We start from the raw sequence: 15,483 nt of genomic DNA, 5'->3' as shown, positions 1-15,483 counted from the left end.
GACTCATACTCCGTCAAACTCTATTCTGGTTTAAAGCAGCCGCGACTCTGACTTCCACGTCTACGGCCTGAATTCATCAACCCTGGAGAATCAGGACAAAAAAATAACAAGTGTGTCTGTATTTGAAGTTTAACTATGAAACACGTATAAAATCTGCTCTGTCAAATTCCAAACTGAGCAGCACAGAAGCCATAAGAACATCTTACAAGCTTTAAAATCTATAAATCAATTATCTTGAGAAAGCAAAAATTGAGATTACATACGAACTAGAAGCTCTTGCTGGAGGCAGCTCCTAAAATACTTTTATTGTAAAACTAAGAATGGTAAAACCTTTGATAAATGGACTGTACTTATGAATCTTATTTATTTATCATTTAATAACAGCGAGTAAAGAAACGTATTTATTGAACTGAAGGCAGGTTCAATAAGCTTAACTTCTATTATTTTCAACCTATTCTGCAACATTTGACCTTTTTGGTTTCCCTTTTTATTCAAAGTACACACTAAGGTTATTTGATATTTATGGTTTCTAGACTTTCCTATTAAACAATAACATCTTTGTGATTTCTGACAAGAACCCAGGGTATTATTGCAGCTCCGGAGGCAGATCATCAGCTTTTATGTTTTCAACAACAAATACCTCTCACATTATGTTTGAAACAAGTGTGAAATCCTGAGCAGATTAGTGTTGCCTGACTGGTGTGGAAAGTATACTTCAGCTGCTGCTCAGCCTGTGATCATCAGGACTATTTAAAGCAACAATGTGCTAACCATCCAGGCTAATTAACAACCATGGAGCAGTTCAGATTTCAGCAGATGTTACATGTATGTGTTATATTATCATCATTTTATGTACATGAAACAGCAAGGTACTATCCTTCTGAACATGCAAACATTAACACAACGTTTATTTTTAATTCCAAGTGTGTAACCACATCACCTTCTTCTCCTGCAGATCCCTCAGGTGAGCTACGCCTCCACAGCTCCAGAGCTAAGTGACAACACCCGCTACGACTTCTTCTCCCGGGTGGTGCCCCCGGACACGTACCAGGCCCAGGCCATGGTGGACATCGTCAAAGCCATGCGCTGGAACTACGTCTCCACTGTGGCCTCCGAGGGAAACTATGGAGAAAGTGGAGTGGACGCTTTTATCCAAAAGTCTCGGGAGGATGGTGAGTCTTTCTTCAAACCTACCTACAAGAATCCTAGAGTTTGTTCAGAATATTGTGATGATAGTTATAGCGATGTGAATCTCATTTTGAGAACCAATGAGAGTGTTCTGGTGATAGAACAAGAAATGTATAGGCGAAAACACTGAAACATTGCATAGCTGCTAAACCTGCACAAATAGGACAAAAATAAGCTGTGTAATTCTTAAAGTATCCACAAACGTTAAAAGCAACCCTAACTGTGCTGCCAAGGAAACACAAGAAGAAAACCTTGGTCAGCACTTCAGCTCTCAGTCTCATTGTTCGGCCGGCTGTGCTCTTAGTGCAAAGACGAAACGTATACTTTGCCACACGGATAAATGCAATCAGAAGCAGAAAAGACACATTTCACCTCCCCTGATGAACAAGTTCAAACTCTAATATCATAAACATAATGTCTTATTTGAATCATACCTGTAGAGGAGGCATAGGTTGCGTAAGTGATGGGTAAATCATGGTACTTAGACATTAGAGGCTAACAAATCCATTCTTTGTGAATTAACTCAATATGAAGAAACAGCTTAAGTAGTTAACCTTTGTTTTAGTGAGGTCTTAGGAATCATATTAGCTGCAACACATAATAGAAACTATCCAGTCAATCAAGGTATAGATAAAATGATAACTTGTACATGCTAACTTGCACAGTCTAACATGTGGGACTTGAATCACCAATAAGCTTCACTTTTGAAGGACAAACATTGGTCGAGTTTGAATTGTACCCTGTTGACCAATGTCAAACTTCCTTATCTGTTTTTACCTTTTTGAGACTACGACACTGAGGATAAAAAAAAAAGAAGACATTTTTAGTATTAAGTTATTGTTTTTATCCAATGCTAGCACATATAACACTTCTGTTGTAATAAAAGCTAATTAGCCCTGTGAAGCAAAGGCTAGTCTTAATTTAGTTTCTCTTGCACTATAAAATCAGCTTGTGATGACATTTCACACCAGCTCTTTCGGAGCAAACACAACTTTAATAATAATTTGTATTTGCTTCACTGTTACACAATGTGAAGACAAGTTTACTGCAACTGTATGTCTTATAAAACAGAGACCTTTGGCCATGATTTATGCTGTGGTGTAAATTATATGCAATCTGACTTTGCACTCCCAAATCTTGACTCCAGTGAAGATTTACATCTGACACACACAAGTGCAGACAGCAGACATAATGCTTATTTAATTTGATTGTCAATTATTGAAAAGCCAGTAGCAACACAAAGATAATTGTACAGTGTTGGGAATATAGAGGTTTTGGTGCAGGGAGCTGCTGGAATACGCTCAGTCTGACCTCTGACCCTTTCTGAAGAAGAACGTAATAACTACCGACATGCCCAGTACTCTCTGTGCCACTGCGTCCCTTTCTCTCTGCCAGCTCTAAGCTGCTGCCCATCATCAGTCATCCTGGAGAAGCACCAGCAGCAGATTCCTCCTGCAGAGAGACCTCCAGTCTGCCCGGGACAGCTGCCCATTTGCCTACCCATGTAAAAAGGACTCAAAACCCAACGCAACAGAGCTTTCTCTCTCTGTCTTTTTAAACTAAAACATAATTGTTTGTCCACATCTAAAGATACTGAGACAAATGCTGATTAAGGCCTACTCTTGCGCATATATTTAAGTATTTTGGTAAATCAGTTCTTTATAATTCGCATGTTTTTCCATCATAACTTAAAAAGTCAGATTGCTGTATCTCTACTTAAAACTAACTGTAGTAGTAGGGCATTATAATATGATATAATGCATAAAGGGTCCTAATGATACCAAAAATGTCTCCGAAAGGTAAACATCCTCATGTATATACTCTCTTTATTTAAAGGGGCCTTCTTATGCTTATGTTCAGGTTCATATTTGTATTTTGTGCCTCTACTGTTACATGTCTCCATGCTTAAATGTTCAAAAAGGTCTTTATTTTTCTCATACTGCCTGTGCTGCAGCACCTCTTGACACCCTCTGTCTGAAACCAGAGCTCAGTCTGCTCTGATTGGTAGCTGACTGGCTCCGTTTTGATTGGTCAACCGCTTAGAGATGTCCCGCCCCTTATCCTATAATGCACAATGTGTTGGAGCGCTAACCAATAGAAGCGTGATTGTTAAATAGTGATTTTACTATGTTACGGAAGTAAACTAAGGAGTGTGAGTGCGATTTGAGCCTAAGCTTATTATTACCATTTACATGCACACAAACATTACACACTTGAGGAAATGGAAAACCCGAAAAAGCCCCTTTAAATAGGGCCCCTTTAAATGCAAAATCAATCAGTTTCCTGCAGATTCTGACGACCAAAGAAATAATAATTAAATGATGGTGAAGGTCTGTAATCTCATTATAGCCTCGTGTTGAAATACATTAGTATGGCTCTCGGGCATGTTTGACTGAAGCCTCAGCCTGAGTATGTAAATTACACCAGTCTCATCTCTGCCTGGTTTGATGACAGAAATGTCACAAAGATTAAAGCAGTGTCAAGATAAGGCTTCAAGTTTGGAACAAGTTCGCACACAGGGTGGAACAGAGGAAAGACTTTTTACATTTGATGAACACTTTCTCAAATTTCTCTGCCACTTGACTGAAACACCACACTGCTGGAGACAACATGTCATGCAAAAAAACTGTCAACACAACACACAGTCAAATCAGTGTTCAGACTGCACTCTCTTCACTGCCTGCTTGTAAACAAAAATGTAGACAAAAATCTGTCAACACTTCCTCCCTTCAGTTCCTTTACATCTGATGACTAGAGTGATGGTTGCTAAACATTTACACACGTCTGTTTGCTACGGTACGTGTGGAGCCATTGTTTGATTCCCCTGAGCTTTTTTTCCCAATTCGGGCTGTGATTGATTATATGACAGGCAGGCAGCTCTGTCAAAACCAAAGCCACAGGTATTCTGGCTGCTAAATGGCTTCTGCAGCATTCTGCTCACATAATGAAACAGCCAGATCAGAACTGGCCAAATGTTCTATCTCATTAAGCAGCTATAGGCCGTATACTGAGCATCAGTCTCGCCCACATAATGTCACAGAGGCTGATTCAATGTGCCGCCTTATACTGTATATGGAAAATGGTTTTAGCTTTGAACAGCAGATTTGGGTTTGTTGAAGCAGAATAAGTAGATTGTTTAGGCTTTGTCAAACCAAATTATTATTTATGTATGTTTGTTCAATTTATGCTGTTTGTAAAAATAAAGTGTGACAATGATTATTAACATTTTTGAAACAGACGGAAAGGGAAAACAGCATTTGTTCCATGACTAATGTAATGCTCCTTAAATAGATAAAGAATGAAAAGTAACTTCAATATTATTTATGTTTATATTTCCTTGCACAAGAAGTCTTACTCATTTAAGTCATGACTAGTTTTTACTGCTTTCTGGTATAAGTTTTGTTTTGTATGTTTTGCTTTTCTTAACCAATTTATAGCATCTTGTGTTTTCATTTGTGTATGCATGTTTGTTTGTGTGCATGTATGAATCTTTAGATATTTAAAGCGATATACTTGAAGGAGTTTTTTTTTTTTAATTGGTCATTTATTTGTTCTCAAGGTCATCTTAGCCGAGATGCTAGGCCTAAAGATATTTTGGTTTTGTCACACAGACCAAACGGTATGCATGTGCCATTCTAACATCAACACACTGCAGCTGGTTTGTTTTTGGTAAGATTCAATTGTGTTGCCTGCAGTCATAAGTTAATTGTATGGCTTTTTAATATAATTTGGCTTCTTTTAAAGGCACCCTGCAGTTAAACGGTTCTATTTAGGGCGAGCTAGAGGACAAATATAAAAATGTCTCACAGTCTGATCAAAAAGACAGAATGATCAAAACATCAAAAGTAGTCCGGCATTTCAAAAACCCATTCGGTTTTACTGCCTGTACATTTGCTTCATGATAAAGAGAATCCAATTTATTTAGGTCAAATAAAAGATTTTTAGAATCGTATAATATATACCTCATGTACGAGGTGCTGAGGATTTGTTTTAGATGGTAGATGACACACGATCCAGCCGTACAGTGAATCATTTGTCCCCTAAACCCTGGGCTTTCAAGTGAAAACTGAATTAAAGTGGAAACTCAGTATTTGATCAGACTGGCTGGACTTGAGTATCGGTACCGCGAAGTGGAAACAGTTTGACACTGGGGCAGTCGATACCTCAGAGGAGGTTGAAAATAACCTTTAGTGTTTCAGTGAGAGCAAGCATGAAGTGCAGCTGAGAAGAGCGAGAAAAACAATTAAGACAATCGAGAGAATCTGTCATGTTTCTGTGAGATGAGCCTTTCGTACATTAAGTCTACCACAGGGTTAAGATTACTTAAAGGATTTGTTTGATGTTTTAAAGATGAATGACAGTTTTGTTTCCACTAAATTCAGCTCACAGCATCCTCTGATGTCAGTGATGATGTGTAACCATCAATGTTTCAACTCAAAGTGAAGACAATATGTTCCTGACAGACTTCTGATAATCCAGATGGTGCTTCTGACAAAATATCTTTTTTTTTTTTTTCGAACACCTACTCAAAGTAGATGAATCATAAATCTTCAGAGTCTCTTTCAGTTGTGTAGTCTTTTCACATTCATCAATAACCAGACGTACTGTACTAAGCCATGTATGAGGCTCCTAAACTCAGTTTTAACATATTTTTTCTCAAATCTGTTATTCAGAGTACACAGATTATAATAACCATGCTGTGATGCATTGGCGTCAACATGTGATATTACGATCCAAATAGTTTCTTTCAACTTGATATTTTTCTGAATGCAGCCTTCAACTTTCTTTAATGTTACTGATTTCAACATTTGTCTGGGATAAGGAATCATTTCCTATATATTATTGTTTAAATGTATTGTATTTTGTCTGCAGGAAGTGTTGTGTTTGGTACAAAGGAGATTGTATTCTGAGGAGAAGAAAACTTATTTTACTCAAGGTTTCGGCAAATTTCAACTGCCTACCAAAGGGATGGACATTTTGGCTACAGCTGCTATTTTTTGGTTTATAGGAATTTAGTGAAAGTCTTTGGATTTGTTTTGTCTGTGTAGCGACACATCAGTCAACTTCATATTAGGTACTGTACTAGGTCAATGATGTAGGTCACCTATTGTGAAAAATCCACCTTTTCATATCTTTTATACATAAATATGTGTCACCAGTATATTAAGAGATGCATTTGGTGATCCATCTATATAAAGACCTGTCTGAAAATGAGCTGATCAGATTTGGCAACTTTCTGATTACAACTGTTTTTTTGGGTTGGGCAACCATTAGCCAATAACTAACTAAGGTAACACCCGCCCACCTTATCATCTGAATCTCCTCCGAGAGCACAGACACAGAATCAGCAGTATTTGCTAAACGGATTACGGCATGCTACATGCACGATCTGTTTAGTATTTCGAGCCAAACACTTCAGAGACATGTTTTGTATATTTTTGAGACCTATCATATATTGTTGAAATAGAGTATAATAGGGGACCATTAAATCCCAATATGATACACTATGGAGTGAAATAATTTAACTGCATGTTAACGTAGTCATTTTATTGATTCAATAGGTGATAAAGACTGAGAATACAGAGAAAGTCCAACATTGGTATTCCCGGAGCTGTAAAATCATGTTGGTGTCAAACAAGGCAACTCGCCTCCTGTTACCATGGTGATGTGCACTGCATATTGTGCATCATTTGAAAACTGAAATTCATTTTAGAATTAATTTCTATGTAAACTAAAGTAAAAGATGTTGTCCTGTCAGGTTAACATATCCAACTGGGTGTATATTGATAAAAGTATTTTGGATGTTTCACACCTTTTCCAAAAGAGGCCATGTAAGAAATTGTCAAACTGAAATTTGTAGAAAATGACATGGTGAGAGGAAAAAAGCAAAGTCAATTTACACTGGAAAAAGAAATAGCAGAGCCAGTAAAATATGTCTCAGCTGTGATGATACAGAAGAGACGCATTAATGTTTAATGTTACAGCATGAGAGCTTCACATAGAAAACTTGTTTGCATTGCTCTCCAAAGTGTGTCAGCCCCTGAATTGTTGGCATGCCGAATGGTGCCATCATCAGGGGAGTTTTCCTAATGGCAAATCAATATGTCAGACATCATTTCATCTGTGGTTGCTGGACTGTCACCGAAGCCTTCCACCTCCGATATGCAGAGCTGTTTTCAGAGAGCTGTGCTTTCATTTGGGTCATTCCCATTGTATGACATCTATCAAACCGCCCCTTGGGACGAAAACTGGAGTGTCATTATGGAAAATGGTTACAAGAAAAGAGCGATAAAACACTTTTTCTGTGGGATGTCTTGCTGTTGTCACCCTTGAAATGCAGGACTGTCCTTGATGCGAAAGCCTTTTCTCCCTCAGTCCTTCTCTCTGTTTGTTTCTCTGCTGTGCCTCCAGTGTCCTTATTAGAGAGCTTATAAGTCCTCTGCAGTAATGGAGGCTGACGCTCATCACCCTGTAAAAAGTAGTATTGTTTTTTCCTCTAGTGAACATAGCACACTTTACTATTATTAAATATGTGTTTGTAATACAATTTAGCAGATTTTAGGAACTCAGGTGGTGACACAGTTAGAATATAAAGCATTAAAAGTACACACTAACTTTTTTTTGTTGCAAGTCTGTACACTGACGCTAACAAAGGGTTGGATGGATAATTTCAAATCATAATGAATCTTTTTAAATGACAGTTGAAGCAAAAGGAGGAGGAGAGCAGAGATGTCACACAGCAGCCCAGGGATGACAAGGAGATTATGCAAATGTTAGAAATGAAGGTTGCATACTGATGTCTTTGTCACCAGGGAAATGTGAAGAGGACGGACTTGAATACTTGTTAACCTGAGTGACAGAGGTTTTGATCGTATTTTTAAATGTATTGTATAGGCAATACAAATAGGGAAACCTTTGTTACCGTTTCCTTTCCTGTAGTGTGTGATATAGGTTTTTGTACATGTCAATGGTCTGCAGAGGCTACAATCCCAACGCCTCCATTGGACTCCTTTGTTTACTTCCATAACATAGTGACATCATTATGTAATACTCTATTGGTTAGCGCAGTGCTTCTCAAAGTGTGGTCCCTAGTGGTCTGTGAGTATATTGGTAACATTTCACATTTGAAATAAATAAATACATTTAAGTTTTCCGCACTCTCGCGGGAATATCTCCGCAATGGAGTTTCACTTTCGATTTCATGATATAGCCCAGCGTAACACCTTCATCACACATGTTGCCACTTGTTCGTACCATTTTCAGGCGATTTGTAATCTGTTCTAGAAAAACTATGTGATTTTGGATATTTGTGGAGTTAGGTGGTCCGAGTGTTTTTAATTGGTTAAGTGGTCCTTGGTATGAAAAAGTTTGAGAAACACTGGGTTAACGCATCGAACACATTGCACGTGTTAGGCGAAGGGGTGGGACATCCCTAAGCAGTTGATCAATCACAACAGAGCCGACCAGCTAACCAATCAGAGCAGACTTTGCTCTGGTTTCAGACAGAGGGTGAAAAGAGGTGCTGCAGCACACGCAGTATGAGAACAAAAAGAAGCTTTTTGAACATTAAAGCATGGAGACATTACATCACAATAGAGACACTAAATACAAATATAAACCTGAAAATGTGTATAGTATGTCCTCTTTAATGTTCATAGAGGCTTATAGAAAATAGGAAGACTGTTTTCTGTTCTCTCTCAGTCTGCATCTCTAGTGGATTTTTAAACTGATTATGTCATTGGAGTCTAGATTAAGGACCATTGTTGTGATCTCAAGGGACACAACATAAGTCCTTTTGAACATTAAAGCATTTAAAAACGTCACAGAGGCATAACATACGAATGAAAAACAAGCCTAATTCTGCAATGATGAAAGAATTACCGTCCTCATTTATACGGTATTTATGCAAATATATAGATTCAACAGAGTTTTCTCTCTATTGTACATTCTTATACAGTATTCGTACTTTGAGTGCAAGACAGAAAAAACGTAAGGGAGGCAGGATAAAGAGGAAGGGAGGCAGGATAAGGAGGAAGGAGCGTAGGAGTTCATGTCCCCTTGGCTCAACATGTCAAACACAGGAAATCCCTGTCAGGCTCATGCAGCTGCTCATCCTGCGTCAGGCCTCACTGAGTACTGATGAATACTGTGTTGGGATTCTGAGAGTTAAGAGAGACGTTATGTGAATTTATTTTTGACTGTGCAACCACCTGTATCGTTCTTATTTATCCCATTACCCCCGGCACTGTTCACCTGCTGGCATTATTCATACTGCGGAACAATCATTCAGGTGAAGCTGTGAGCAGAATATTTCACCGGAGGCCAGAGAAGCTCACATGTTTAACAGCTATACAGTATGAGTGTGTACTTGATGTGGGCATCGGTCCCAATTCAAAGGACTGGGGTTGAAATCGAGGGACCGTTTGAAGCGTGACATCCCCTCTGTCTCGCTCTTTCAACCGTTAAGTCTGGTTCCCAAAACAAATAAATAAATACACATGTGAAAATATTGGGTTGGCAGATTTTAGGGCTACAGTATAATATTTTATGATTATTAGTTGATGCTTTCTGTACACTTTTGTATAGCTATGGTTAAAGATGATTTCTAGCTATATATTGTGATCAAACTAGAAAACGTAACTAATTTAAACTTCGGACACTTTTCACGACAATACGCATTTCACTTTTGTTTTGACTGAAAGCCATTTGCTAAACGGTAACATTTTAATTGGATTCCTCTTTTTATATTTCAACTTCAGTTACATTGTCATGCTGCTCTGCTCTTTTAGTACTTTTCCATTTTCCACTGTTCATTACCTTGTTTGATTAGCAGTGTGCAGCATTTTGCAAATGGTTTCATGTCTTTGAAACTGTCACAGCTACACGTCCACGGATAGCTTTATGTTCGCTGCAACCACCTGGAACTTGGTTCCTTTCGACAGTTTGAGAATCACTGAAGGGTTTTAGCTCCAGGTGTGCAGAGACAGAACGATTGTCAAGACTCTGCTACACATATTTTTGCATAATGTTCTGTATCACTATAATGTCACAGAGACTTGCTAACACTGCATGACAAACTTAACGCTCTGAACAAAACTCACATCTGTGGGTTTAGTTGATTCAACATAAAGCTATTCTCTCTAATGATTCATTTGACAGTTTATTAGCTGTGATAAGAAATAAACAGAAGGTGATCTATTCTGCAAAACGTGTTGTCGTTTGTAAGTCGCTTTGGACAAAAGCGTCTAACAAGTAACATGTAATGTAATGTGTTGGTATTTAAAACACTGAAGTCGTGATTTACTTAAAGGAGTAATATTTAACCTGGTCCACTTTGAGGCCATAAGCCTTTAAAACAATATTTTGGCACAATAGCAATTCAACAAGAGGAGCATTGATCTGAGGATTGTTCATTACCGTACTGGAGCGGCTGCCTGCTGCCCGGAGAGGCCGCTCTGCCTCTCAGGGGCTCCCGGGGCCGGCCACAGGCAATACTGAAGGTGAAGACACTTCATCACAAAATGGATGAACCTTCACGTTGCTGGATCCTGCTGCAGCTCAGGGGGCAGCTGGGAACCTTGATGCAGTCTGATGGGGCAGCACATCCTTAAAGAAGCCAGAATGGGCAGTATATCTGTTACGTATAATTTAAATACATTTAGAGAATAGTATTTGGTTCAGTAACTTACAATTATCATCTGCCATCAATGTGACATCCCCTCATTGCTGATAAACTGTTATCAGGCTTTTAAAAATGTACATGCTTGGCTCGGGGAAAATGCCTTATTAGACATGTGAAACCCTGTTACCAAAGTTTAAGTTTAATTTGAATGTAAACTATATATATATATATATATATTTATTTTACTAAATACTACAGTAGGTACCACGCAAACTCTTTAGACTCATAAATGGCTTTTTTTATTTGAACTCAAACTAATAAACATATTTTGTCATTACCAGTTCATCAGCTGATTATTTTCCTCTTTATTAAATTCTTTATTAAATTCATAATTTAAAACAAGGCCAACGGACGAAAGTGTTGTAATGTAACTGCTTAATTTAGGTGACTGACTGCCTCCAGACCGTATTATCTGTTTTTTGTAGATACGAAAAAGAAAAGCATCATATCCTCACATTTATAACTATAAAATCTATTATCCACAGATAATAGGACCATTCCCAAATTAGCAAAGTCACATAAAGCCCTATAAAACTGAGTGACTGAAGTGGGGAGCCTAAAAACACCACCGGCCATTTTCTGCTGCTACAGCTCTTTGATTGTGACCACACAGAAGTAGCTGCTGGCAGAATCAGCAGCTTAAGATGAAGAATGGCGTTAAAGCCAAAAAGCTATTTATCACCCCTTGAAGCACTGATAAAGAAACTATAGTGATGTGCTAGGGGAAGAAACACAGGGATTTAAATGTGGACTGTCAACCGTTATTTCCCTCATCTGATGTCAGAAATGTATGCGAGCTGCTGAAGGTAACAGGACGTCTGATGGAGGCTGACAGTCTTTCATCACGTGTATTTGCAGGAAAGTCTTTTGCCGCTCTTTGACAACGTGAGAATGTTCTCCTCAAGGCCTTCTGCTGCCGCTCCTAAACGCCGCCTACGCCTGATTAGACAGCACCGTTAACATTTCCTTTGCCAGGAAGCCATATACACTTTTATACTTAACTCTTGAGCTGGGCTTAAACATTTTCATATTAGGAGATTTGCTATGTGGATTTTTCTCGGTAAGAGGAAGTCCCATGCTCGTTAGGTAAGTCATTTTACCACAGAGCAGAAAAGCTTGTTTCACAGTGCTCAGAGGCCTGTCTTTGATTTATAAATCATTTTTACTGAGAAGGAAGATGTCATTCAGTTATTTTGAAATCTAATTTATAGTTGCCCCAGAACCTGTTTTCATGGTCTTTTTTATTCTGGATCTGGGAACAAGACAACATGCTCTCAAGCAAAACTGCTTGATCGTCGACAATCATATCAACATTACTACTCTCTCCAGAAGAAAATAAAAAGGCTTATTTCTGTGTATCAAACGTGTATCCTCGTGTCAAACTGGCACATTTGTACAAAAATCGTTGCTGTTAAATCTGCTCAGAACTTTGCCGCGACTGGAAAATAGGACACTGTTGGATTTCTAAAACTCCTGCCGACTCGGACAAATAATTTAAGCTGACGCCGCTGAGTGGAAATAATAGTTTTTAACGTGATGTCATGGTTGTCAATAAACAGTGCTCATCCCTGTTAGCAGCAAAACTGTTTCAAAGTTTACTTTTGAACACACGATAATCTGTGTATTTTACCTATTGTCTGACAGGTTGTTAACGATGCTATTCCTGACACCTGTTGCTGAGGTTCAGTGTTTAATCTTAATTGTAACTGCTTTGATATAAAGTGCAAACCAAATAGTTTCATTTTTAAATTAAAGGCTAGACGTTGAAACTTAAAAGCAAATAACATGATGAATGAGAATAATATATGTATGTATTTTTTATGTTCAGATTGTGCTAATTGAATTTGTGTAAAAAAAGTTAAAAAAAAGTAATTTACACAAAGTGTGGTATGAAATCACAGTTTATCAGTTTTATAAATAACTAGCGAAATTGCAATTTTAGATTTTCCGAACCTTCCTCAAAATGGTAATGTACTTCTCAGCAGTGGAGTAAACTCATATTTCCAGCATGTGGAAGGAACCGAGTGGGATTAATAATATGTTGAAATCACATGTTCTGTCACTGCTGCCCTCTTGCCCTCCATGAGCCTCCCTGCACTGTGGGGATAAATAGAGAGCGGGTCCATTTCCCTCCGGGACATACAGAGCGCTGATATGGGAGCAGAGTTGCTGACAGATGTAATACCAGGACCGGTTGCCATTTGGCTTAAGAAAATGGCCATGCCAACAAATGCTTTGAGTTGATCCATCAACTTTGAGGCCAGAGAGTAACTACATCCTGCCCTGCTGTGTTCTCACACATACTTTCCCACATTGTTAGCTGGGTCATCAATACCAGCTCGAGTGGATCATTTTTTGTTTCAGAGACCAAAGATTAGACCCATGGAGTTCATAACACTCAATTTAACAAGCGAGTCCAGAGCACAGCACCTGTTGGGGCACTAAAATTGCTTTATCGCTCCCTTTCCTTACATTTATTATAATAAAGGCAAGTTGTCAGTCTCAAATTAAGTGCCTCAGCTTTTTGTGCAAGGGGTCTTTTAAAACACTACCAGTAGCTGTGTGTAAAGCAACTCATCTGCCAAAATATTGAAACTCTAAATGTTTAACTTGTCTTCCTGAATGAGCCAACATACAGAAGTTTTGTATTAAATAAGCTGTCCTTCAAATTAGGGATGTCCCGATCACCTTTTTTTGCTCCCGATCCGATTCCGATCATTTGATTTTGACAATTTGCCGATACCGATCTTTCCGATCCGATCTTTATGCAATCCATTAAGAGAAAAAAAAAAAAGAAAAAGCATTCAAGTTGTCCCTTAAGGTTATTTTTTTATTTAAATTGGATATTCTATCCAACATGGATATAGCTTCTTTTTTTCACAGCAGCATTGGATCAGTTCAGTTGTGCAGCATTGGATCAAAACAATATAAAGCTTATCAGTACTTGTTAGCTTACTGCTACAATTAGACACTGCGTCCTGCCCACTCTGTTGCCAGATTTGAGAGAAATAAGCAACCAGGTCTATGAAAACAAGCCCCAAAGAAGCAACACATACATGATGTTGTGTAATTTGAAACCAAAACTAAGGCCTCAGGATGACTTTAAGACTTGAACATGGTAATTTTTGTTTTGTAATACTGAATAATTTCTTTTTTTAAAAGTATTTATAAAAAAAAAAAAAAAAAAAAATCCCGATCCCCGATTTTTTTCTCCCGATTCCGATCTTTTGAAAATCACGTGATCAGCTCCGATCCCCGATCACGTGATCGGATCGGGACATCTCTACTTCAAATGTTAAATGGTTTGGTAATGTAGTCAGATAGCCCCTCTCATTCAGTATCACACNCAACAGACTTTTTGTGGATGTGCTTTGAAACTGCACTCTGTGAACAGCTTGCTCTTTGAGAAATTTCTTTTTGTGTCTTACCCTCCTGATGGAGGGTGTCAATGACGGTCCTCTGGACAGCAGTCAGATCAGCAGTCTTCCCCATACTTGTGATTTAGTTTACTGAACCAAGCTGAGTGTTTTTCAAGGCTCAGGAAACCCTTGCAGGTGTTTCGAGTTAATTAGACGATTCAAGTGATTCGTTGAACACCCTACTAGTATACTTTTTCATGATATTCTAATATTTAGAGATAGGATATTTGAGTTTTCTTAAGCTGTATGCCATAATCAGCAATATTAAAATAATAAAAGGCTTGCAATATTTCAGTTGATTTGTAATGAATCCAGAATGTATGACATTTTCGTTTTTTTTAATTGCATTACAGAAAATAAAGAACTTTATGACAATATTCTAATTTTCTGAGACAGTCCTGTATATGTACAGATAATGTATTGTAGATTTGGCACTGGCTTAACGTGACGATAAATTAATGTTTGTATTCATTGTTTGCTTTGTGAGACCAAAATCTCTACCCAGATACTCAGAATAGTTTTACACACACCACTGATTGTTAATCTGCATGATTATCAGGTAATTTTGATAAATAACTATAATTAATCAACATCAAAAACACACAAGGGCTGCTTACAGGTCCTTCAAATGTGTAATTAATTGCTTTATAATTGTCTTGCTATAGGCTACTAAGAAGTATTAGGTGAGAAATGGTCTGATGAGGAGTGGTGTGCAGACATGAGGAGGATTCTGCCTAATTACATTCTGTCTAATGGCAAATTGGAAGTGTTTTATTGAAAATCTCTTACATCTTTAAGAGACTTGTTAAAATAATTATAAAAAATGTAATGGGCATAACCTATAATTACTAAGACAAATTGAAAGCCACTTAGCTATGCAGACGTTCTGCATACAACCTAACTCAACGTGTGGAAGATATTTGAAAAAGCACAGATCAAATACTATTATGTATTTTAGGTATGTGTGTGTGTGTGTGTGTGTGTGTGTGTGTGTGTGTGTGTGTGTGTGTGTGTGTGTGTGTGTGTGTGTGTGTGTGTGTGTGTGTGTGTGTGTGTGTGTGTAGTAGTAGTTAGTAGTAGTAGTAGTAGTAGTAGTAGTAGTAGTAGTAGTAGTAGTAGTAGTAGTAGTAGTAGTAGTAGTAGTAGTAGTAGTAGTAGTAGTAGTAGTAGTAGTAGTAGTAGTAGTTAGTAGTA

General features: G+C 38.0%; 1 protein-coding gene across 1 annotated transcript in view; it reads left to right on the top strand.

The window, feature by feature from the left end:
* The first annotated feature begins 949 nt into the window (after window positions 1–949).
* Window positions 950–15,483, top strand: part of LOC104966317 (metabotropic glutamate receptor 4-like) — a 21,736-nt gene continuing 7,202 nt past the window's right edge. The window contains exon 1 of the mRNA XM_010795504.1: window positions 950–1,172. Coding sequence (XP_010793806.1) covers window positions 1,061–1,172 — 112 coding nt within the window. The 5' untranslated portion in view covers window positions 950–1,060. The remainder of the gene's footprint in view (window positions 1,173–15,483) is intronic.

This window comes from Notothenia coriiceps, unplaced genomic scaffold (genome assembly GCF_000735185.1).
Source record: "Notothenia coriiceps isolate Sejong01 unplaced genomic scaffold, NC01 NC01_scaffold00037246, whole genome shotgun sequence".
NCBI lineage: Eukaryota > Metazoa > Chordata > Actinopteri > Perciformes > Nototheniidae > Notothenia > Notothenia coriiceps.
This window is presented reverse-complemented; position numbering and strand designations above follow the sequence as displayed.